Raw genomic sequence first — 24,377 nt, forward strand, 5'->3', positions numbered from 1 at the left:
GCTGAGATACTGGCTGCTGAGATGAAGAACTTTGTGAAACGCAATGGAAGAGGGACTCAGAACTCCAGAGAAAAGTTAGGGAAACAGCTGCCAAATGGTGGTGAATGACGGATGATGAGCCAGAGAGTACCATGTGGGAGGACGTTCACATCAAATCTTGGCTGCTACCTCCTGAAGGTCTGGATGTCCTCTCATCAAAATACTGGCAGCTCTTAGGTTATTCTTTTTTTGTTTTTGAGACAGGGTCTCACTCCCTTTGCCCAGGTCAGAGTGAAATGGCATGATCTTGGCTAACTGCAGCCTCAACTTCCAGGGCTTAAGTGATCCTCCCACCTTAGTTGCCTGAGTAGCTGGGACTACAGGCATGCACCACCATGCCTGGCTAATTTCTTTTTGTATTTTTGGTGGAGACTGGGTTTCATCTTGTTGCCCAGGCTGATCTTGAACTCCTGAGCTCAAGCAATCCACCTGCCTCAGCCTCCCAAAGTGCTGGGATTACAGGTATGAGCCACCTCGCCCACCTTCCTCTGTTATTCTTATGTCCCATTTGGGACCATAACTAAGACCTCGCAGGCCGCCTGTTGTGACGCTGGCCTGAAATGCTCTATAATCACTTAGAATTATTTATCAGAGGGGATGTGAATAGACACTGTGTTCAAATTTAACTTGTAAACTACCTTTCTGAGTAATAAGATCCATAGCCCATAACCATCTAGTGTTGACAGTCGGGTCTTTGCTGCTATGAATTCTCACCACATTAGAGGCCTAGATTGGGAGACCTGCCATAAACTAGCACTCATACCCGCCGGGTGTGTTGTTAGCTTACTCCACCCGTTGGAGGTACTGGTGTTATTCATGCCATTTGCAGACCAGAAAATGGAGGCACAGAAAAATGACCTGTGGTCAGGGCCACAGAGCTGGTCCAGCAAGAAATGGAATGCAGTCTTAGGGATCCTGTCATCACCCAAACCTGTCATGTTACTCGAGTAACACACGGGCACATGCAGGCACACACACCAGGAGCAGGTTGTGGGGTTTCCTGCTTTATTAATATGAATGCTCTCTATCCCCCTTTCCCTCTTCACTGAAGATTTGTTACTCTCCTCTCTGCTGTTCTGCAAAGAATGTCTGACTCTAAGCAGGAAGCCTGGAATTTACATTTTCTTATGAGTATAAAAAAGAAAATCCTTCAGAATATTCTCTGACAAACTAAAAATTAATGAACTATTGAAGTGGGAGCATATCTGAATTTAACTTTTCTTTGGGAAGAGGAAAAAGGCTGAAGGGAAAAAACAGCTAATTCAGCAATACTATATCCTTCTTTTCAGCCTTACATGCCATCAGTAGGAATCCATTCAGGAGAGAGATCAGGAGAGAAGCCCGAGTGGAAATGAGAACAAGCTGCAAAGGGGCCTGGCATTCCAGTCACTCTAGTGAGCCACCTTCTCTAGGTCTTCGGGACAAGGCTGGCTGCAGAAAGAGCCTCTTGGTCCCAGAAAATTCACACCCGGGTTGGTCAGCTCTCTTCACCATGCCTGGCAAGACCTCTGCCAACCTGGACAGACCTGGAATGTGCTGTCTTGAACTGGGTGGGACTTTGCAGCAGAATAAAAGGAAGGTGAGTGAGGTCGTCATCTTCATCATCCTCTCACAGGACCAACTTTTATTTTATTTATTCATTTAAGGACAAATTTTTAAAAGTAAAGTGAATGAAACCATTTGTGATTAAGATACATAGACAGAACTTCAATGTAGAAAAAAAAAAAGACCTTGCTGGGAAACAGATCATGAGAAACACTGGGAAACATTTCACAGACGCACAAAAAGCTCACATTGTAAACAGGATTAAGCTGCTCTTGATTTTGCCTGTAACATCAAGGTTTCATTTTGCTCAGCCTGAGATCTCGCTCAATTTCAAACTGCCTGTGATCCACTCGGTCGAGGAAGGCTTTCCGTTCAATGTACCTAGAAGAAGATGAAAACAGTGTTTGTCAGTAGAATCCAGTAGGAGAAACTCCTTCCCTGCATGGTCCCGTGCCCCAGGGATAAACTAAGTTACAGTAAATGGTGCTGAGAGTGACCACCCATGACTCTTCCAGTACAATCCAAACCACTCACATTTGGTCTAAACAAGGATGGTGAAAATAAAAGGAAGGCAACAGCTTATCAAAGGGAAAGTATATCAGAGGCTGGGTGGCAGGAAGATGCTGCAATTTTCTAACAGGACTTTAAGGTAAGAAGAAAGAATACGGGTTTACACAAGCATGGGTTCAAGTCCTAGCTCTAGCTCACTGATTAGCTGGGCAAAGGAATGAACATCTTTGAGCCTCACTTTTCTATACAGCAGCATGGTGATGCTGTATTTCTTGGCTTTAGTGGTGTGTTGAATTGGTGGGTAAGAGAAAGCTATGCCTCCTGCGTACATACATCAAAACGTGAAATGGGGGCATGTGGTAATGAAGGAAAGAAGACAGTAAAAATGACCTCACAGGGCTGCTGTGAAGATGAAGTGAGCTGAGGTTCATAAACTGCACACTTCAGAAGCGATTTAAATGCTCTGAGCTCTTTTCTTCCCCCCTCACCCTTTTCTCCTCTCCGTGGTATCCCCTCCACCCTGTTTGGGTCTAGGTTGCTTCTGCTAAGATGACAGGAGAACTCTTTCCCTAAATTCCTCTAAGAGAATGAAGTTAAGGGCCTCTGTGGCCTGTAGTCCACACACAGGATCCCCTTGAAAGGTGGACACTCTGCTCCCGAATCTGGTTGGGTTCAGCAAACTTTCCCTCTGTCCTCCAGGCAGGACGGGAAAGCAGCAAGGGCTGAAGCACAGGCGTGCTTGCTGGGAGCGAGGCTGGCTGCTTAATGAGACACAGCTGCATCTTAATGTATCTCCTCGCCATTAACTGTGCTGCGATTTGCCTGGGGGGAGGAGATCTCTGCCGCTAATTAATCTATCGAGAGAGCAAAAATTGCTATCGAAAACGGGAGACATAATTGAATCTCTGCACTAATTTTTCTTTTGTTGCACTGTGGAAAATGTGCATTTGTCATTACAAAGTCATTACATTTATAGTGAGAATGCTACTGGGTTCAGGAACCTGTGTTCCCCTGCGGAGGCCAGGGCCTTGCTTTCCCTCCCAGCGGCATCCTGGGAAGTACCATCCATCATCCTACCTCATTTCCAGCTAGGCCTGACTACTTTGACCCTTCTGGAGGGCTGGCCAGAAATGTACAGGCTCTGAGGCCAGAGGGCTGGAGGTTTGAGTCCTGTCATTTGCTGTCTGTGTGACTCTGGGCAAGTCACTTAACCTTGCTAGTTCTGTTTCCTAATTTGTAATAATGATAATAAATAATGGCTAGTCGACTCCATTCTGAAGGACTGTTGTGTGGATTAAATAAAATAGTGTCTACATCACACCGGGCACAGAAAAGATGCTCAATAAAATGGTAGGTAATGTTGTCACCATGGTTTTAGGAAGCCAGCTTCCAACAGGCTCCTGACGATAGTAGATGGCCCAAGTCTGGACTTACGGTTTCAGCAGTGAGGAACCAAAACACCTGGTCTGGCTCAGATATTAAGCTGCTGTGTCAAAACCGTCCATGAGGCCAGAATGGCTGGAAACACAATGACAGGGCCTGCTCTTAGGTTTGATAAAAGCCCCTGGGGTCAGGGTTGTCAGATTCAACAAATAAAAATACAGGCTGCCTGGTTGAATTCAAACTTCAGAGTCCCTGGCAGTCAGGGAAGCTGCAGACAGTGTGGACCCCTTTGGATAAAAAGAGAAAAAGGGGAGACAGGTAGGGAAGTGTAGACATCTAACAACAAACTCACTTCCCACCTCCCACTAAGAGACCTGTGATTCTCAAGTGGGGGCTGCTAACCAAAATGGCCTCAGAGGCCATTTTGAGGTTCACTACATTTTGAGGTTCACTACAACTGGTCATCTCTCCACCCCAGCCCCACCAGCCCCAGGGAGGCTCACTACCATGGGGACCAGGATTTTAACAGCACTGAACTTTAACTGTCCCTTGGAAGTGCCAGCAGAAAAAAGAGAGGTGAGCCTCAGCATGAGATCTTGCTGTGCTGTTGTTGGCCCGCGGGTGCAAGAAGAATTTAGGGTATGTTTCAAGAGCCATCTTCCAGTGCTACCTGTCTGGGAGATCAGGTGGAGGAAAGGAGTAAGTATGTGGCTTTAAGCATTTGGGGTCTTTCTTCCTGACTTTATTTTTTTGAGACAGGGTCTTGCTTTGTTGCTCAGGCTGGAATGCAGTGGTGCAAACACAGTTCACTGCAGCCTTGACCTCTCAGGCTCAAACAATCCTCCTGCTTTCGGCCTCTCAGGTAGCTGGGACCACAGGCACATACCACCTGGCTAATTTTAAATCTTTTGTAGAGATAGGGTCTCTCCATGTTGCCCATGCTGGTCTCGAACTCCTGGGCTCAAGCGATCCTCCCACCTTGGCCTCCCAAGTGCTAGGATTACAGGTGAGAGCCATTGGGCCCAGCCCTGACTTTCCTGTAAATAAGAAGTGACACTTAAATAAGGATGCTAATTGGGTATGAATAAAGGTCCTGCACGTTCCCAGAAGCTGTGTTGGGTCCAGCTAACCTTGAGACTATCAAGAGTGAAGCCCAGGTTGGGTGCTAAACAGGCAGGTGCAGTCGGAGTTCAGGTTTAGGGAGGCCTCAGGCAGCAATGAGGGGCACATGTGCAGGATGCAACTGAATTCTCAAGGGCAACCCAGACAAAGGCCATCAAGGCAGGTCTGGCGACTATTCCCCAATTCACAGCTATGTGCAGCTGCTAACAGGATGCCTGTGACGGCCTTGGTTTACTGCCAAGAGCTGACCATGAACAAAACTCTTGATATACTCTCCCACTGCCAAGAGACAGAAAAGGTGCTAAGGATGACAGTAGCTCTGACATTTAGTTTTTGTGTGACTTTGGGCAAGATACTTATTTTTATGTGCCTTTTTTTTCCTTCTCTGTAAAACAGGAATAACAATTACAATAACCCTCTGGCAATACAATGAAACTGTGAGAAGTGCTTTGTATACAATAAAACAAAAAAACAGATATGGGATTTGTCACGGGCTTGGGGTTCTTGCTTCCCGTTTCTTCTTCTTTTTTTTTTTTTTTTTTTTTTTTTGGCATTTTTAGTAGAGATGGGGTTTTGCCATGTTGGTCAGGCTGGTCTTGAACTCCTGGCCTCAAGTGATCTGCCCGCCTCAGCCTCCCGAAGTGCTGGGACTACAGGCGTGAGTCATTCTGCCTGGTCTTGCTTCACATTTCTTCTGACTTGACTTTACCTCTACAAGACCCTCAAAACCCAGGGCAACTGGAACAGAGACCGAGAGACTAAATGTCCCCAAAAGAGGAAGGGCTCATTAGGAAGGCCACCTCCTCAAAGGTGGCCACTGAGACTCAGGACGTTTTCATGCACTTTAAGTGGGTCGTGGCCCCAGAACAGACCCACCTGAGGACAAGTGCAATGGGAATCATGGCTCTTGCTCTTGATATGTCCAGGTGCTTTTCTGGCCTGTGAGCAGCCCTTTTGGGGGCCCAGCATGACTCAGCCCAGTCCACAGGGAAGCCCAGTGGTGGGGGGTGCATCATCCCTTTCTGCTCCCATTGCCTTCTGTGGCCCAATTAAGAGGCTCTTCACTTTCTTTAATAAAATATGCTAAGAACCTAAGGGATTTTCTAGTTTTTCCTTTTAGAACCAGGTTAGGCACAACAGGCTCTGACATCTTTTGAATCTTCTAACCCAAATTATTTATCTGCCACCAATTTCCCTGAGATCTAGGCCAATGAAGAGGGAGGGAGAAATGGAAAAGGAAAAGAGAAGGGTAGAAAATGCTACTAGCGAACATGTCAGTACAAGGTGAGCATCCCAAATCCAAAAATCTGAAATCTGAATTCCTCCGAAATCAGAAACCTTTAAAGCACTAACAAGACACAAGTGGAAAATTCCACACCTGATGCCTTTGCTTTCTGATGGTTCAATGTACACAAGCTTTGTTTCAAGCACACAATTATTTAAAATACTGCATAAAATTACCTCCAGGCTTTGTGTATAAAGTACATATAAAACAAATGAATTCTGTGTTTAGACTTGGGTCCCGTCCCCAAGATTGCTGATGATGTAAAAGCAAATATTACAAAATTCAAAAAGGTATGAAATCCAAAACACTTCCAGTCCTAAGCATTTCAGATAAGGGATATTCAACCTGTATCTGGGCACCCACACTGCAGGAGGACAGAGGGCCTCTGAGGGTGGTAAGGTCCAACAGAGTGCTGATCAGATGTGGTCACCCTGGCTGACGTCCCTGAGATGCCTCCTGCACCGCTGGTCAGGAAACGGGAGAGCACAGGGAAGCGTAGGGAAACCTGAGGCAGTCACTAAGGACACACTAAGGCTGCATTACCATCACGCTGCCCAAAGCTAGCATTCTGTTCCCCAAGTGAGCATTCAAGGCAGCACAGACACAGGACAAAAAGTGGGTAAACGCATTTTCCAACACCACAAAGCAATGGGCTATGGAAGCACTCCGAGGCTAGAATAAAGCTCTGGGAATGATGTACAGAGATACAGACTTTGCTATCCTGAGAAATGCAATTGAAAGAAGCAGTTTGCCCAATAGTACATCTCCCCACTTCCGGAGGATTTAACTTGCAAACATCTCAAGGGTTAGACTGGAAGGGCGGTGATTCTAATTAAGTTTCTTCTCCACTGCCTTCTTCCCCTATCACCTCCAGGTTGTGCTGGTTCTGAAACAGTAACTCTGAGGGGTCATGAAAAAAGATTTTTTTTGAGAAAGAAAATTATTTTCTCCAGTCCCTCCTTCATGCCTCTCCAACTCACAAAAACACCTGGTCTCCAATCGTAACTTCAATGGATTGGTCAGACAGCAGCAGCTGGCATTAGCCAGTATTTCTCTTCTCTGTGCATGGATTCCTCCCCCTAAGTCAGTCGGCCCCTGCCTTAGCACTGCTAGATGCCAAGCTGCTGCTGCTGATCACAACCAAGATACCTGTGTAATGGGTTACAGGACTGCAGGGCTGACTCTGATCCTGGAATGCTGTACTGGGCCCTGGGAGTCTGGAGCTCAGAGGAAAAGCAGCAGTTCTTTCCCGGACAGATGACTGTCTCCAGCACAGGGACTTCAACCATCTCCGCTTACTGAAATGACGCCTGGATGGAAGCATCATTCTGATGTATTATGCTCTTCTTTTCTAGGAGGTTAATTCTAATCCTACTGGACTGCCAAACAAAAGCCATGACTATCTGCTAGCTCGTGGGATGGGTGTTTAGACACTGCCATGGTGCAGCACCTGCTCTGGGCTGGTAACAGAATAGGGAACAAGATGTTGCCCTCAGGGGCTTACCATAGATGAACAAAACATGACAACATGCATCAGATGATAGTAAATGTCACGGAGAAAACCAAACAGGGTAATGTGACTGAGGGTTCCTTGGGTTGGGGTTACTCTAGAATGCCATCCGTGTAGAGCCCTGGATGACAAACCAGAGCCTCCCGGGGGAGGAGCACTACATACAGACAGTGAGGCTGGCCTGCAGCGAGCTAGGGGAGAAGAGGACAGAGGTAGGCAGGGGACAGCTCGAAAAGGGCCTGGCTAACACTGATTTGAAGGGCTACCGGGGGGCGTTCCGCAGGGAAGAGATGAAAAATGGTATTTTTAAATGACTGCTTCTGCTGCTGGGTGGAGAATGGATGAAAGGGTACAGAGGTAGAAGCAGGGAGCGGAGGAGATGTCTGCGGCCTGTACTGGGGTGGCGGTAGTGGGGCTGCACGAATATAAATGAGCTGAAGTATTTTGTGATGAAACCATCAACTGGAATTGTGGGATGTTGGTGGAAAGACAGGAAATCAAGGATGAAGCCCAAGTTTTTCTTTTCTTTTTTTTTTTTTGAGACGGAGTTTCGCTCTTGTTGCCCAGGCTGGAGCGCAATGGCATGATCTCGGCTCATTGCCACCTCTGCGTCCTGGGTTCAAGCAATCCCAGCCTCAGCCTCCCGAGTAGCTGGAATTACAGGTGCCCACCACCATGCCCGGTGGCATGAAATACAAAAAAAAATAATTTTTGTATTTCAGTAGAGACGGGGTTTCACTATGTTGGCCAGGATGGTCTCGAACTCCTGACCTCAGGTGATCTGCCTGCCTCAGCCTCCCAAAGTGTTGGGATTACAGGCGTGAGCCACCATGCTCGGCCCCAAGTTTTTCTTTTAACAGTAGGGTACACAGTGATGTGCCATTTTCTAAGAATTCTGAGGAGTGAGGGTTCTGTTTATGGAGGGAAGGCAAGTATTTGGTTTTGAAAGTTAAGTTTGATGTGTCTTGGACAACCAGAAGGAGATGTCCAACTAACAGCTGAAATGTAAGTCTGGACCTTAGTGGAATGGTCAGAGCAGGGGATACTTTTTTTTTTTTTTTTTTTTTTTTTTGAGTCTTCAGTTAAGAATGGTAGCTGCAACTTGCAACTTGTGAGCTTTCCTGGGGAGGAAGAGATGGCTGCCCAGGGCCCAGCCCTGGGACTTTCCAAGTTTAAAGGCCCAGGGAAGGAAGAAAAGCCAGCCAGGGAGTCTGGGCGGAGATGCCACCAAGCTCTGCTTCCCACCACTGTGGAAAATATTCCTGAAGAGTTGGCAGGAACACATCAAGAAGAAATTTAAAGGAATAAAGCATCTAGTTTTCCAGTAAGGCCTGAGGTATGGTGGGGTCAGTAATGGCAGGTGGGAGAAAGAAAAGTGAGCACAGGACTCATGGAAAAGGGAGAGGACTCCTATTGAAAAACATGCCCGGCCTTTCCTCTACTTATGTAATTCCCACAATAATCATGAGAGGTATATTAAAATGTTTCTCCTTTACAGATGAAGAAAATGGGGCTGGTATCCATGGTATGGGAAGACCCAATATTTGAATTGCTTATTGTAAAACATACATACAGAAGAGTGCATGAACTGGGCAAGGGCAATGAATCATTATAAAACAAGTGCTCGCGTGGCTCTGACTTGGTTAGAAGTAGAAGGCTGGAGCCCTGAGGAGGTGCCTGTATAATTCTTCCCCAAAAACCTGCAGCCCACTCAGGTGACAGCCTGCCCAGAGCCTGTGTCTGTGTGTTCATTTCCTTGCTTTAAGTTTCTTTTTTCTCAACATTAGAGTTTCGTTGTGTCTTTTTTTTTTTTTTTTTTTTGTAAAGAGACAGGGTCTTTCTCTGTTGTCCAGGCTGGAGTGCTGTGAGTAGCTGGGACTACGGGTGCATGTCACTGCACCTGTCTTATGCCTCTAGAATTTTGAACCTGTGGTCTTGTGATTCTCAACCTTGGCTGTGCATGAGAATCACCTGAGAAATAAAATTTAAAGATGCAGATATTTGTGACCTACCTGTTCTAGACTCTTGATTCAGCAGCTGTGTACAGAGGTGGTCACCTGAACTTTGGAAAATGTCACCAGAGGATTCTCATGCTCAGCCAAGGTGAGGAACAGAGCTCCAGTCCCTTCACTGGCCTTCACTGGCCTAGGGGCTGGGCTCCCTTAATCCATCTGCAGGAGCCAGAAAAGGAGAGTGAGTGGAGGTATGGGGCTGGGCACTCAAGAAAGCAGATGAGAAGGGCTGAGGCAGAGCACAGAGCCAGTAGATCTGCACTGAAAACATGTAGTCACATCTGTGGAATCTGGCTGGGTGAATGAGGGGAGAAGCCTCAAACAAAGGAGGGGAAAGCAGAGCATAAAGGAGAACAGTATAAGTTAGTTGTTCTCTAACCCAGTTATGTGACTTTCCCCTCCTGAAAAGTTCTCACTAGGCAGATGTTATTTTTAATCTTGTCTTCTCTTCTAGTCTACATTTTGTTAACTCTTCCTATCTTTAACAGCACCACTCCTTACCTTTTTTTTAATTGAAAATTTTTATTTTTTGGGACAGAGTCTCACGCTTTCACCCAGGCTGAAGTGCACTGGTGTGATTACAGCTCACTGCAGCCTCGATCTTCTGGAGGTGAGTGATCCTCACACCTCAGCCTCCCAAGTAACTGGGACTACAGGTGTGCACCATACCCAACTAATGTTTTGGATTTTTAGTAGAGGCGAGGTCTTGCTATGTTGCCTAGGCTTGTCCTGAGCTCAAGCAATCCTCCTGCCTTGGACTCCCAAAGTGCAGGGACTGCAGGAGTGAACCACTGCTCCCAGCACTCTTTACTTTTCTAAGACCGCTATTAACTCAAGCAGAGTCAACACTGTCCAACTCAAATAATCAATATTCAGAAAAGCAATAATGTGTAGCACACACTGATAGTTCCTCTGCTGTCTCAGATCACTGGGCAAGAGTGGAGAACAGGACGGAGCCGCAAGTTACTAGAGCTGAATCTGAATGGAGAGGTTTGGGGCGCATGTCAGAGCTGCCACTCGTGAAGAGACAACACTGCACTTTATCCGGAGCCTTCCCCTGATCACTCTGGCTCCTTTTCCCTGTCCTGTAGCATTCCAGCTTAGACTGACCTAGAAGTCTGCTAGTTAAACAAGCTCATGAAGCTGTTTAAAATGTTTTTTTTTTTTTTTTTGGGCTGGGCGCAGTGGCTCATGCCTGTAATCCCAGAACTTTGGGAGGCCGAGGTGGGTGGATCATGAGGTCAGGAGTTCGAGACCAGCCTGGTCAACATGGTGAAACCCCATCTCTATCTACTAAAAATACAAAAATTAGCAGGCATGGAGGCACATGTCTGTAATACCAGTTACTTGGGAGGCTGAGGCAGGAGAATTGCTTGAACTCGGCAGGCGGAGGTTGCAGTGAGCCAAGATCGCGCCATTGCACTCTAGCCTGGGTGACAGGGTGAGACTCCATCTCTAAATAAATAAATAAATAAATAAATAAATAAATAAATAAAAATACTGGTCAGCTTCCAGGTTCATTTAGATAATCTCGAAGCCTAATTTAGAAATATGACCCCTCCCAAAATAAATCCTTTGCCTATCATTAATAACCTGAATGAGCTAGGTGCAGGGATGTGCCCCTGTAGTCCTAGCTCCATAGGAGGCCGAGGCAGGAGGATTGCCTGAGCCCAAAAGTTTGAGACCAGCCTGGGCAACATAGTGAGACTCTCTCTCTTAAAAAAAAAAACTTGAATGACTTGGACTTAATGCAAACCTTTATGTGACAGGTGTTCCGTAAAGTGCTTTATGCATATTACATATATGTAAGCAATACATGTATTATCTCATGAGATCATCACAACCACATAGTGAGGATGGTATCATTATCCCAATTTTATTGGTGACGGAGCTGTGCCTCAGAGGTGTCCAGCATGCTGCTGGAGAAGAGCTTACTGGTGAGGGGCAGAGCTGCTGAGCAGCCAGGGCTCTCTGAGTGCGACACTCAACATTTCCTTTCATGGCTAGGGGTGAGGACTATTGATTTTGAGCCATGAAGTCACTTCTGTGGTAACTTCCTTAGTGCCTTCTGAGGTCCCTAAGTACTTATGAACACCATTTCTTTCTTTCTTTTTTTTTGAGACAGAGTCTTGCTCTGTCACCCAGGCTGGAGTACAGTGGTTCAATCTTGGCTCACTGCAACCTCCGTACCTTCCAGGTTCAAGTGATCCTCCTGCCCCAGCCTCCCAAGTAGCTGGGATTACAAGCGTGCACCACTATGCCTGGCTAATTCTTGTATTTTTAGTAGAGATGGGGTTTTGCCATGTTGGCCAAGCTGGTCTCGAACCCCTGACCTCAAGTGATCTGCCTGCCTCAGCCTCCCAAAGTGCCGAGATTACAGGTGTGAACCACCATGCCTGGCCACCATTTCTTTCTTGATGTTTTGTTTAATCACCAGTAAGACAAATATGACAAGGAAAGGACCCTTTTTACAACTGAATACATAGGTTATGAACATCCTCTTTGTATTCCACAGTGAAGAGAAAGAGGTGCAAGTGATGGCCTGTGGTGCTGTCTGAGGGCCTGGCCTATCACACAGGCTATAGCCAAGGGTAAAGCCCCACCCTGGGCCATGATGACACAGACAAAAAAAAGAAGTCACAATAATGCAACATCTAGGCACTCCACTGGCTCTGTTTTTGAAGGATTTGAACTAGTTTGGCTTCTCAGAAGGACAAATGATTCAGATAAGGCCAAGGCTGCTACCATGGGCCAGATCCAACCACTAGGCAACTTATAGTTCACTGGAGCTGTAATTCAGCAAATTCAGCTTGGCAGATGTAACTGGCCCTGAGAGTACTCCTCACAAGCCCCGCCTTCCCTCCATCCGCAGTGGCCTTCCCAGTGACACGTCCTGCCCCACACTGGAACAGAGCCTTACTGACAAACCAAAGTGCTCACATTTTTAGTTCCATCATGAAAATCTCCTGCTTGCTTCCAGTGGGCAGTCTGTCTCCAATAAATAATTTGATTTCAGGGTTCTGAGGATTTTCCAAGGCATATAACCTACTCCTTCTTACCCCTCTTTCCCTCGATTATGGATGGCCAGTTCTTCACCAATCCCCTCTTCCTCCTTGAAGCTCTCCCAGTCCAGTTTGGACTTCTCGAGGGTGCTCATTTTCTGTTTCTTGGCACCAATTTTCCCCAAAAGGTTGCTCATGCCACTTGATCTTTTTAACCTAAGGAAACAAAATATGAAAGAGGTAGCAGGTAAAAACTCTGATCTCTAGATTAACACTTTTTCTGCTGCACATGGGAATCCCCTAGATTGGAGCCATTTATCTTAGCGGAAGTCATGTTCATATTTGGGGCATTTCCTTCCTGGTGTGGAGAGCACTGTAAGTAAACTGGAATTCTAATGTGCTTTTCCTGCTTAACACCACTGTCTGCTCTCCTGAGCTGCGAACAGGAAATCCTGCCTCCTTCAGACTTCTGTGGGCTCTGTGTGGCAGGTCTCTGCTTGCAAGGAGGGGAGGAGCAGCACTTCAGGCAGGACTTTGGAGTCACATGCCAAGGTCCAACTTCCAGCTTAACTGTGCGACTCTAGGCTAGTTATTTACTGCATGTTCCTTGGTTTCCTAATCTACAAAGCGAATGCTTACTCACAGGCTGTGGTGTATCTTACATGTAAAGGGCTAAAATTGCACTTGGCACAGCGTCAAGGTGCAATAAGCATGAGCCACTCTGAGTCACTGTCATCGTTTAAACTTAAAGCCCCAGGGGATTCTTTTAACAGAAAGAGAACCAGTTCCCAACACTGATGAGTGAAAAGTCACAGTACTGTAAAAGGATTCTAAAATCAGTTTCCTTTCAACTCCTGTGAATTGGGCCCTGGTTTTTCCCAGGAGGTGGAGAACATTCCTCACTCTGAAAGCTCACATGCGGAATGTACAGCCTGTGCTCCACTTGCTGGTGATGCTATCATGGACAGTGGGAGAAACCCCAGATGCCCAAATTCAAGTCTTGGCAAGTCAAATATTTCCAGTCATTGTTAAACATATGAGATAATGTAAGAAAAGCAAAATGCAGTTAAGAAGATGGTATGAGGGAAGGTTTGGTCTCTTTATGAAATGAAACAAAATCATCTACCAGCATGTAGGAACTTGGAAGTTATTTTCTGCCTCATGGGGATATGCAAGAAAGTTAAACATTTAAAAACTATGAGCTAATGTCAAATGGTCTACTGATAATAATACCTTTACTTGTCTAGAATGTTTGTTCTCCAAGTGCTTTTGTAGCCATGATCTCATCTAACTCTTACTAAGGCCTGTGACACAGGACCCAGTCTCAGAGTTGGAAGGGATCACCTTTGAAATAACCTAGTATCACCCTAACCCATTCCAAAACCCCACATCCCTGCCACACAGCACGGTGAACAACCACTCACCCACTGTGCCTGGGGTGAGCCAACAGGCCAACGTCCACACTGAACACCAGACTGCTGGGACTGAACAATGACCCTAAGCATTCTCATTCTATTAACTTTAGTAGAGAGGATGTCAGCTTCCCTGTTTGGGTCACACCCCAGTACATGCTGAGCTTAAGATCAACTCAGAATAGGCTGGGCAAGCTTCATCATCTTTGTATTAAGTTGGACAAATAAACAAAGTTCAGAGAGGTTAAATGAAAAAACACGGGTCAAAGCAATAGACAACACAGATCCGGGACAAAGCAAGACCTCTCCCGACTCTCAGTCTGCACTGCACTATCTCACCTCCAGATGAGAAGTGACTGGAGAGATTTTCTCTTTAGTTACTTTACTTCCCAGTTTGCTTAAGGGCACTCCAATAGCTCTTTATGAGCTTTCAATTCATATCTTCTAAGCGCTGTTTTCTAGACAACTCAACTCCTACAACGTCACGCGTGCGCACACACACACACTCTTTCTCTTTCACCATTTTACCAAGAATGGACCATGAGTGGGGATATGGAAACTTACTGTGTCTCAAATCTTTTTCCTTCTCATCTTCCTTACTGCTACTGCCCGACTTCTCATTCTTATATCACCTGGATAACTAAAGAGCCTCTTTACTGGTCTCCCTAACCTGTTTTTCCCCATCCTCACTCAGTGGTCCTATCCTGGTATCTACTGACATGCTGTAATTAGACTGAATATTCCAAAACACAAAGCTTATCATGTCTTTCTGCTTAAATGTCTCTTCACTGACTCCTTTTTATTTTATTTTTATTTTTTGAGATGGAGTTTCTTTCTTGTTGCCCAGGCTGGAATGCAGTGGCATGATCTCAGCTCACTGCAACCTCCACCTCCCGGGTTCAAGCGATTCTCCTGCCTCAGCCTCCCAAGTAGCTGGGATTACAGGTGCCCTCCACTACGCCTGGCTAATTTTTTGATTTTTAATAGACAGGGTTTTGCCATGTTGGGCAGGCTGGTCTCAAACTCCTGACCTCGGGTGATCTGCCCACCTTGGCCTCCCAAAGTGCTGGGATTACAGGTGTGAGCCACTGAGGCCAGGCCCATTGACCCTTTTTAAAAATATAATAATTAAAATAAATTTTTATGTATTTACTCTTTTAGAGACAGGTTCTCACTCTGTTACCCAGGCTGGAGTACAGCAGTGAAATCACAGCTCACTACAGCCTCAACCTCCCTGGGTCAAGTGATCCTCCCACCTCAGCCTCCTGAGTTGCTGAGACTACTGGTGTGTGACACCACGTTCAACTAATTTTTTTGTTTTCTAGAGATAGGGTCTTGCTATGTTGCCCAAGGCTGGTCTCAAACTCTTGGACTCAAGCAATCCTCCTGCCTTGGTCTCCCGAAATACTGGGATTATAGGCATGAGCCACCATATCAAGCCTTATCTCAGCTTTAAAACCACTTCCTCCAGGAAGCCTTCCCTAATCTCTGGGTTAGGTGCCCCTGTTGGTATTTCTATCACACCAGTTCTTTTCATATGGGAACACTGATTTTTCTTTAGATGCTTGTGAACTCTTATTTCAGCTGCAGCTGTACTAGACGGTTCTGGGCAAGTGCAGGTTCATTGACTGTTGACAACACCACCAAAAGCACATGCCTGAAGGCTTTCCATTTCTGGCTGCAGGATCTCCTCTGAGCCTGCCTGCATGCCACAAGTACTGCCTGGACAGGTGGTGGAGCTCAAGCCATTGGGGCTAGCCAGAAGGAACACAAAAGCTGGTGGTTAAATGGCCAGCCTCCTACCCCTCACAAGGTAGTTGTAGGAGGTGCCCTGAATGCTTCTCAGAAATTCTCGTGCCATCAAGTCCTTGTGGCCTTGGAATTGTACTCTTATATTAACTTTTCCTTCTTCCTTATCTCATTCTTTCCACCACTCACACCTGCTGCCTGGGATCATTTCCCAAATAAACTCTCTGCACTTAAAATCCTTGTCTTACGTTCTGCTTTGAGGGGAATCTAACTAAGGCTGTTAGGAGAAAAATTATTTTCCTCGTGTAGTCTTTATCTTTCTGTGGCTATTTAAGTTCCTGGGTCTCCAAACCTCTCTAACCATTGACAGAGTTCTGTGAACAATGAGCACTCAATAAAGTCAACCATGTCACCTGGATTACAGAACCAATTCATGGAAGAGAATCAGATCTTTGTAGAACAAAATGTTTTTTAGAGCACTTCTACACTGAAGATTTTACAGGGAGAAATTCACTTTTATTCTTCCATCAGCTCTCAACAGCCCAGAGTTTGCCATTTAATTTGGGCAGCACCACAGGCTATGTATGCCACCTCTCCCATTCAGCCTACAGCTCCAGTGGTATTCCTGGGTTAGGCCATCTTTTTGACGAATTACTTTGAGAAATCTATGAGAAACTTGATTTTTTGATGCACAGCAGTGAGAAGGTTTCCAGAAAGGAAAAAAACCATAATACCCCTTTGGCTTGCTCACCATAAAACATCAGTAAAATGTCAACTGTGCTGTTATGCTTTTGGGGAAGGCTTCCAGCTCTCCTTTCACTGGGTCATCAACATGGTGTAAGATGTCCTAATGTGCTAGTCTCTAAAGCAAAATGATATGTCTTTTATTTGAGGCTAACTCAAAATGAATGACACACTGATAGCAGCAGCCAGGACACACAGGGGGGCTCATCATAACCAGGAGACCAGCAGCTTCTTCCTAGAACCTGGTGTGTGGGCTCCCTCAAGGTTCTGAGCCCTCCCACTCACCCTCCCACCCTGACAGGGGTTTCAGTGTCCTAATCCTGGCGTCATTTCAGCACAGCTTTCAGAAAGGCAGATTTACTATGACCTTGCCCCTTTCTCTGCCACAAAGGTACATCAACCAGGCTTTCAGGAAGCCAAGGCAGGAGAGAATCAGTCTCTGGGCAGAGGCCGCTGACCTTACTCTGAGAAAGAACACAGGAAAACCTACTTCAGCCACGTACTTAACCTCTGGGAACTGTGGCTAGCAGGGGACAAACCAGCACTGGCTCTCCAGGCATCTGGCAGCTGTGTATATTGGAATGGGGAAGTCAGAATTCCCTTGTAGATTTGTTTTCATCAAGAACCAATCCAGTTCCAGACCAACAGAACCACTGGTTTCTTTGTTCTGGATCCTAAGCCGTAGGGCAAAGTACTGCCAGAAAGTACTTTAACAGACCACCCTTCAGACGACGGTACTTCATTGAGTCAAGAGACTCCTCACCCACCTGTTGCAAGTCAAAGTTCAAAGAAATGCACCATGCACTTGCTCACCCAGATTACATCCCGAATGTTATGCTGAGGGACTCTGGAATGTTATTACCAAGATGTTTCCAATGTCACAATGACATTGCAACCACCTCCTCCTGAACATAACGAGACTTTGTTGACCTTACTACCATAAATTTGATGTAAAGACTAATCCTGTTCAAGGAATGTGGCCTTTGCTTTCACCAGCCAGCTTCCATGCCGTAAGAGAGCGTGGCTGAGTGCAGCTCATACTGGTGAAAGAGACACTTATTTTCCAAGCTTATCTTTCTTGCGTATTTTGTTCAGTTATCCATCAATCAGCAATTATCTTTAACTCCCTTCCCACCATGCCAGACCAAGACCTACCATAACACCAGACACCAACCAAGACCTTGATTAAGAAACTAAGAAAAGTAAAAGAGACACAGAATGTAAAATGACAAGTCATGTTTTTCCTTTCTAGGTTCAAAGTTTATAATGATAATTTTCTAGAACTTACTCTGCTTCTCTTTAGCAAAATAAATGTAATTTTAACAAAAATGTCATTGTAACTAAACAATAAACTTCATCCTGTTGAGTCTGTCACAGAGATATTATGGTAACTTGTTTACTTTGTTCCATGTCCATTAGCATGGACTTGGATTTGTCCAACCGATTGATTTTGTAGCAAGAGCACTGTTCTATCTGACCACCCTCAGCAATGCCTGCTGTTTGCTTAAAAGAGGCAGTGGAAAGGAGCTGGGAGAGTAACTTGCCAAGTGGAAAGGCTGACAGGGCTTACCAACTGTTTGTGAAGGACGGTAGGAAGATCTTTCCTGGTGATCTTTAAAATCATCCCCAGGTACCCAGCCATCTCACAGAATAGAATTGTAGGTTTGGAAAGGAATTCAGAGTCTTTCATTCATTGTATTTATCCAACAGAGATTACTGAGAACTTACTCTCTACCAGACACTGTGCTCAGAATGGGGATATAAAAATATATAAAGCTTAATTTTCGGCTTCAAAACAAAAATCCAGTGGAGGACAGATCAACATACAGGCAAACTGTAACCACATATTATGAGGGCACAAAAGAAGAAGAGCTGAAGGGATGTTTAGTCCAACCTCCTTATTTTATAGATCAGTCAACTAAACTCCAAAAGGTTAAGAAACCTGCCCAAGTTTATAGCAGGAGACTTGGGATTAGTACTCAGTGCTCTTGATGCCCAGACTACTGTCTTTTCTGCCTTGCTTGGTGCTAGATTTAAGTCCAAGTAGCTGGGACTATACACATATGTCACCAAACCCAGATAATTTAAAAAACATTTTTGTACAGACAGCGATCTTGCTATTTTGCCCAGGCTGGTCTTGAACTCCTGGCCTCAATCATCCCACTTTGGCCTCTCAAAGTGCTGGGATTACAGGTGTGAACCACTATGTCCAATCTATTACATTTTTAATGGACTAAATCCCCATAATTTGACAATGGACTTACCCAAACACTTTTTTTCTCATAACAAAATATTCAACACTACACTTGAACTGACAGACCAGTACCAAAAGTGGACCGCAAGGGTAGGGTTAACACGTGTACAGAAGCACCACTGACCTTTACTCTAAACTTCAACAAGTGAAGGCTGGATTAAGTCTATGCCTTCTATCTAATACCCTGGATAATCACTAAAATGTAACTTATTTGGAACAAAAATTCTTTGGCAGAGATACGCAGTTTCCCTAGTATTTGTCATCTGCTTACAATGTAGGAATGGACCTTTACAATTTTTTTTTTTTTTTAAGAAATAGAGTCTTGCTATGTTGCCCAGACTGGCCCCAAACTCCTGGGCTCAAGCAATCTTCCTGCCTCAGCTTACTAAGTAGCTGGGACTATAGGCTCACACCACTGCACCCATCAGGAATGAATCTTCCTGTAGCTCATTCATGAACTATTAATATTGTCCAGAGTCATGGAAGGTCTGACACTGGCCTGGGACTCTCTGAGAAACAGGAAGAAAGCAAGCTTACGAAGCTAATTCTTCGTTGAGGGTTGTCTGTCTGGAACCAAGGTTTCTCTTTCACATTTTCTCTGGAATTAGCTAAAATCCATAAGACTAAAAAGTACAACTCAACCCTGGGCAAATTTCACTACCCACCTGTATAAATCTCTAAGTAATCTCCCCAAAGCCCAAGATTAGACCACTCAAGGAAATGGACTTAGAAGCCACTGATGGCATATTAGGGAGCTAGTTTAACTCCTGTTCACTTCTCAACACTGTATTGACAGTACTCTACAGGCCAACGGCCTCAGGAAAGCAGAAAACCAGAAGTATGACAAGTTCCAAAGATTTTAAACCTCTTATGGCTTGAAAAATTGTCAGTACTTTTAAATCTATTAATAAAGTTGATAACAGTGCCAGTAAAAAAAGTGCCATCTATCAGCAAAAGGCAAAAAGAAAAGCTGGCAAATAGCAACAGCTTTACTGTTTTTATACAAATAGAAAATGATTTATTCCTCAGTTCTATTGTTCTTTGCTAAGCCAATAATGAAGGGCACTTACATTTGTCTGATTTGATTTCAGCTGCTCTACGTCTTTATAACGTGTGCCTGAAACATACCTATTTTAGTGACAGAAGTCCTGAATTCTAGTATCTCCTGAAACATATTACAGAAAGCCCTTGCCAACCCTTCCTTCCACGTGTTATTGAGCTGAGGTGTGTTTTGCCCTGTTCTGGCCTCTCAGCTGACTGCCAGGGAGAACTAAGAAATTTTAGCTGACTTTGGTTCTATTTAAATGAAGAGCTCTTCCTATATAAGATACCACCATCCGTTTGTAATTACTAAGACAAGGACTGTTTTCCCAAAAGCAGTAAAGGTACTCTAAATGCACAGACTCCTAGTCTCTCTTATAATCAAGGGCATTCATTTTGAGAATGTCAGATGGGGATTGGGGCTCTCAAGGGACACTGAAATGGACCTTTTCTCTGGGACAAGCTAACTGACCTGCTGGGCAGTCTCAGTACAAGGACCAAGAGAAAGCTAACATTCTTCTCTATGAAGAACAGTCCTTTACTGGTCTATTGTTCCACTGCAACCAACCAACTCGGTGGCTTTGGGTCTCTTGCTACAAGCAGTAATGTGTTGTTTGTGTTTATTACTCTGTTTATTTCAGACTTTTCAGAGAAGCTCTACATTTGATAAGTGTTAGGAAAGTGCAGATCCTCTTCCACACCCTTTCCTTGGTGCATGTAAAACATCTGTGATGCTTGGTTCACGCATATAATGCAGAGAGAAATGCTGCAGGAAGATGTAAAAGAACTTGTGCTACCAGGTAAGCATGTGAGAGTTTTTTTGTTTTTTTTTGAGACAGGGTCTCACTCTGTCATCCAGGCTGAAGTGCAGTGGCATGATCTCGGCTCACTACAGCCTCTGCCTCCTGGGTTCAAGCGATTCTCTGCCTCAGCCTCCTGATAGCTGGGATTACAGGCACCCACCATCACACCCAGCTAATTTATGTATTTTTAGTAGTGATAGGGTTTCACCATGTTGGCCAGGCTGGTCGCCATGAGGCCCGGCCTCAAGTGATCTGCCCGCTTGGGCCTCCCATGGTGCTGGGATTACAGACGTGAGCCTCCCTCCGTGCCCAGTTGGCATGTGAGTTTTAATGTGTGCGAGTATTCATTCCACTCTTGCCTCTGAGGGAAGTTATATGGTGAAACATGCCTTAGTTCTTCAGAAAGCAAAATATCATCAAGCTGTCTTCTCTCTTTGCATGTATTCCCTTGAATTACATAAAAGAAATTCCACAGAGAATCTCACATTGAAAGTTTGAGTTGCTGCCCCTAACCAAAGCAAATGAGATGTCTTAAAGTCAAATGAGTGTTAGTTTTTGTTTGTTTTTTGGGTTTTTTTGAGACAGAGCCCTGCTCTGTTGCCTGAGCTAGAGTGCAGTGGCATGCTCTTGGCTCACTGCAACCTCTGCCGCCGGGGTTCAAGCAATTCTCCTGCCTCAGCCTCCGGAGTAGCTGGGGTTACAGGTGCCTGCTACCACCCCTGGCTAATTTTTGCATTTTTAATAGAGATGGGGTTTCACCATGTTGGTCAGGCTGGTCTCGAACGCCCAACTTCAGGTGATCCGCCCGCCTCAGCCTCCCAAAGTGCAGAGATTACAGGCGTGAACCATCGCACCTGGCCTTGTTCATTGTTACATTTGTCTATTTGAACAGAAAGAAAAGGAAGTGAATAACTACCTTCAATGGCAGTAAGATAAGTTACTTAACGGGCTACAACAAGGAATACCAATACATGGAAGTGCCAATACATGCTACAACATGGATGGACCATGAAAACATTATGCTAAGTGAGAGAAGCCAGGAACAAAGGACCATATATTGTATGATTCCATTATATGAAATGTCCAGAATAGACAAACCTACACAGAAAGTAGTTTAAGGGTTGCCAGGGTCAAGGAGAAATGGGGTTAGGAGTTGGGGGTGGTAGTTGCTGACAGCTAATGACAAATAAGGGGTGCAGGGTTTCTTTCTGGAATAATGAATATGTCCTAAGTTGTAGTGATGCACAATTCTGCAAATATACTAAAAGTCATTTAACTGTAGACTAGTATGGGAATTATACCTATAAGCTGTTTTGAAAAATGATAAATGACTACTCTTTCTCTAGGTACTGGATTTATACGCTCAATTTATCTTTTATTATTCAGGAAAAATAAAAGGAAATAAAGGAAATTTTTATTTTTATTTTGACACGGAGTCTCACTCTGTCACCCAGGCTGGAGTGCAGTAGCACAATCTCGGGTCACTGCCACCTCTGCCTACTGAGTTCAAGCAATTCTCCTGCCTCAGTCTCCCACATAGCTGAGATTACAAGCACCTGCCACCATGCCTGGCTAACTTTTGTATTTTTAGTAGAGATGCGGTTTCACAATGTTGGACAAGCTGGTCTTCATCTCCTAACCTCAAGTGATCCGCCTGCCTCAGCCTCCCAAAGTGCAGAGATTACAGGTGTGAGCCACCATACCCGACCAGGAAAATGTTATTAAAGCAAAAATGTGTTTCCTGGACTCACAAAAGCATCACATAATTGGGCCATCGTTTGGCCAACCTAAAGAAAGGCTTTAGCCTAGGCGACATGGCAAAACCCCGTCTCTACAAAAAATTTGCCAGATGTGATGGTGTGTGCCTGTAGTCCCAGCTACTTGGGGTGCTGAGGTGGGAGGATTGCTTGAGCCTGGGAGGCGGAGGTTGCAGTGAGCCGAGATCATGCCACTACACACCAGCCTGGGTGACAGAGTGAGACCCTATCTCAAAAAAAAAAAAAAAAAAAGAAGAAGAGTTTCCTAGCAGAGCAATTTATAATAATGATATTCAATAATGAGAAATGGGTGCTGGCATTAATCAGCTTTGAGGCTGGCTCTTGCTTTTTCTCCTTTGTTTTTGTAACCTTAAGGTGGTAACTCGGAAGGGTTATGTACAAGAATTTCATTATGGTCTGGTGAGGAATTCCAGTATGGTCTGGTACGAAATTTCCTCCAACTTTATAGTTTGAAAAATGTCAAACTGAAAGAAAAGTTGAAAACAGAACCACTATTTATCTAAACATGCCTCACTTAGATTCAATTGTTAACATTTTGCCATATATAACTTTTCTTTCTAAATTTACTTTTTTGTGGCTGTGTACAGTCATTGCATCACTTCACCTCTACACACTTTAGCATGTCTCCCCCAAGGACACTTTCCAACATACACCCAAAAAATTTAACATTGATATAATGACACAATATATAGTCCAATATAAAGTCCAGGTTCAAATTTCCTTCAACGCACCTCCCAAAATGGCCTTGTCAGTTGCTCCCCATTCTCTCCCATCATGCATCACATTTGAAAGTTTCTTTAGTCTCTTTTAATCTTGTAATCTAGCAGTCTCTTGCCTTTGGTTTTGTTGTTTTGATTTTTGGTCTTCGGTGTCTTGTTCATTTTTAAGAGTCCAGTCTGGTTGACCTACAGAATGTTGCTCATTGGATTTATCTGTTTCCTATGACCAGATTCAGGTTAAATATTTTTGCCAAGGATGCTAAAAAGATGAGGTTGGGTACTTCTTACTGAACTATCATCAGGGGCACTAGTGTCAGGTCAGCCCATCCTGGCGATGCCAAGTGTGATCCCTTTGGTAAGGTTCTGACTGCCAGAACTCTCACTTGTAAAGGTATATTTTCCCTCTGTAATTAATTTGTAATTCATGTAAAATATGTGGGATAATACCCTCAGGAAGTTCAGGAAGTTCTGACCGCTTCTTACTTCTTACGCCTCACTCTATAACGTCTTTGGTTATGTCTACAGACAGACTAGAGTGAATTAATAGTAAAGAATCCTATTTGAAAGGCCAGGCAGTGTGCTGGCTCACACCTATAATTCGAGCACTTTGGGAGGCCAGGGAGGGAGGATCGCTTGAGCCTAGGAGTTCGAGACTGAAGTAAGCTGTTATTGTGCCACTGCACTCCAGACTGGGTAACAGGATGAGACCCTGTCTCAAAAAAAAAAAAAAAAAAAAAAAAAAAAAAAAGTCCTATTTGAAGGACAAATATACAAATATTCAGGAAATCCCCAAAGGAGAGTAAAGCTCTAGCTGTAAAAAAGTCTTTAAAAAGTAAAAGAGCAGTTAACTAGAGAAAAGGCAAAGGGCTATGGGATCTTCAGCAGAGTCCTAGATTGGACAGGCAAGTGGCGAGGACAGAGGCCTCTCTGGTCAATATGGAGGCCCTCACCTAGATGAGTGGAGACTCTTCTCATGGCCTGGTGCCTGGTACGCATGAGGGTTAAATGACATGAAGTCAGCAGCAAAGAAAACCTCTTCTGACCTGCCGCCAGACCTCTAAGGAAATAATACTTCTGAATTTCCCTTCCCCTTTGTCCACTCAAATGTGGTTTCATCTCCTCCCCGGGAAAGAGATAATGCTGCAAGCCCTTCCCGCCTCTGCTCTAGCAATTTCCTTCTTTGAACCACTCCATGGTGGGGGAGTCCTGGCAAAGCAGAGAAGGACACTCCACCATTTCACAGCAGTGTGGGAGTAAAGAAGGCCAGGGGGCTCTCCAAGGAGGAAATGTTGAGTGTAATGGAAACTAGATTCTGCCTGGGGAGGAGATGCTTTGCCCCTGAGCTGCAAACTGCTGTCGCTTTAATTTGTATGATTAGACACAGCTGGGGAGAATAATTTACTGACCAATACAGACAATTTACATTTCTGAGACACAATTTTAAAGGAATTATTAAATACAGCTTCTAA

General features: G+C 44.7%; 1 protein-coding gene across 3 annotated transcripts in view; it reads right to left on the reverse strand.

The window, feature by feature from the left end:
- Positions 1 to 1,631: 1,631 nt before the first annotated feature.
- The window catches only part of CFDP1 (craniofacial development protein 1), a 142,060-nt gene continuing 119,314 nt past the window's right edge, over positions 1,632 to 24,377 (reverse strand). For 2 of the 3 annotated variants that reach the window (XM_007994088.3, XM_038008259.2), the window contains 2 exons: positions 12,466 to 12,624; positions 1,632 to 1,965 (listed from right to left, as the gene is read on the reverse strand). In XM_007994088.3, coding sequence (XP_007992279.1) covers positions 1,875 to 1,965; positions 12,466 to 12,624 — 250 coding nt within the window. In that variant the 3' untranslated portion in view covers positions 1,632 to 1,874. The remainder of the gene's footprint in view (positions 1,966 to 12,465; positions 12,625 to 24,377) is intronic. The other variant, XM_007994089.3, reaches the window with a different exon arrangement.

This window comes from Chlorocebus sabaeus, chromosome 5 (genome assembly GCF_047675955.1).
Source record: "Chlorocebus sabaeus isolate Y175 chromosome 5, mChlSab1.0.hap1, whole genome shotgun sequence".
Lineage (NCBI taxonomy): Eukaryota > Metazoa > Chordata > Mammalia > Primates > Cercopithecidae > Chlorocebus > Chlorocebus sabaeus.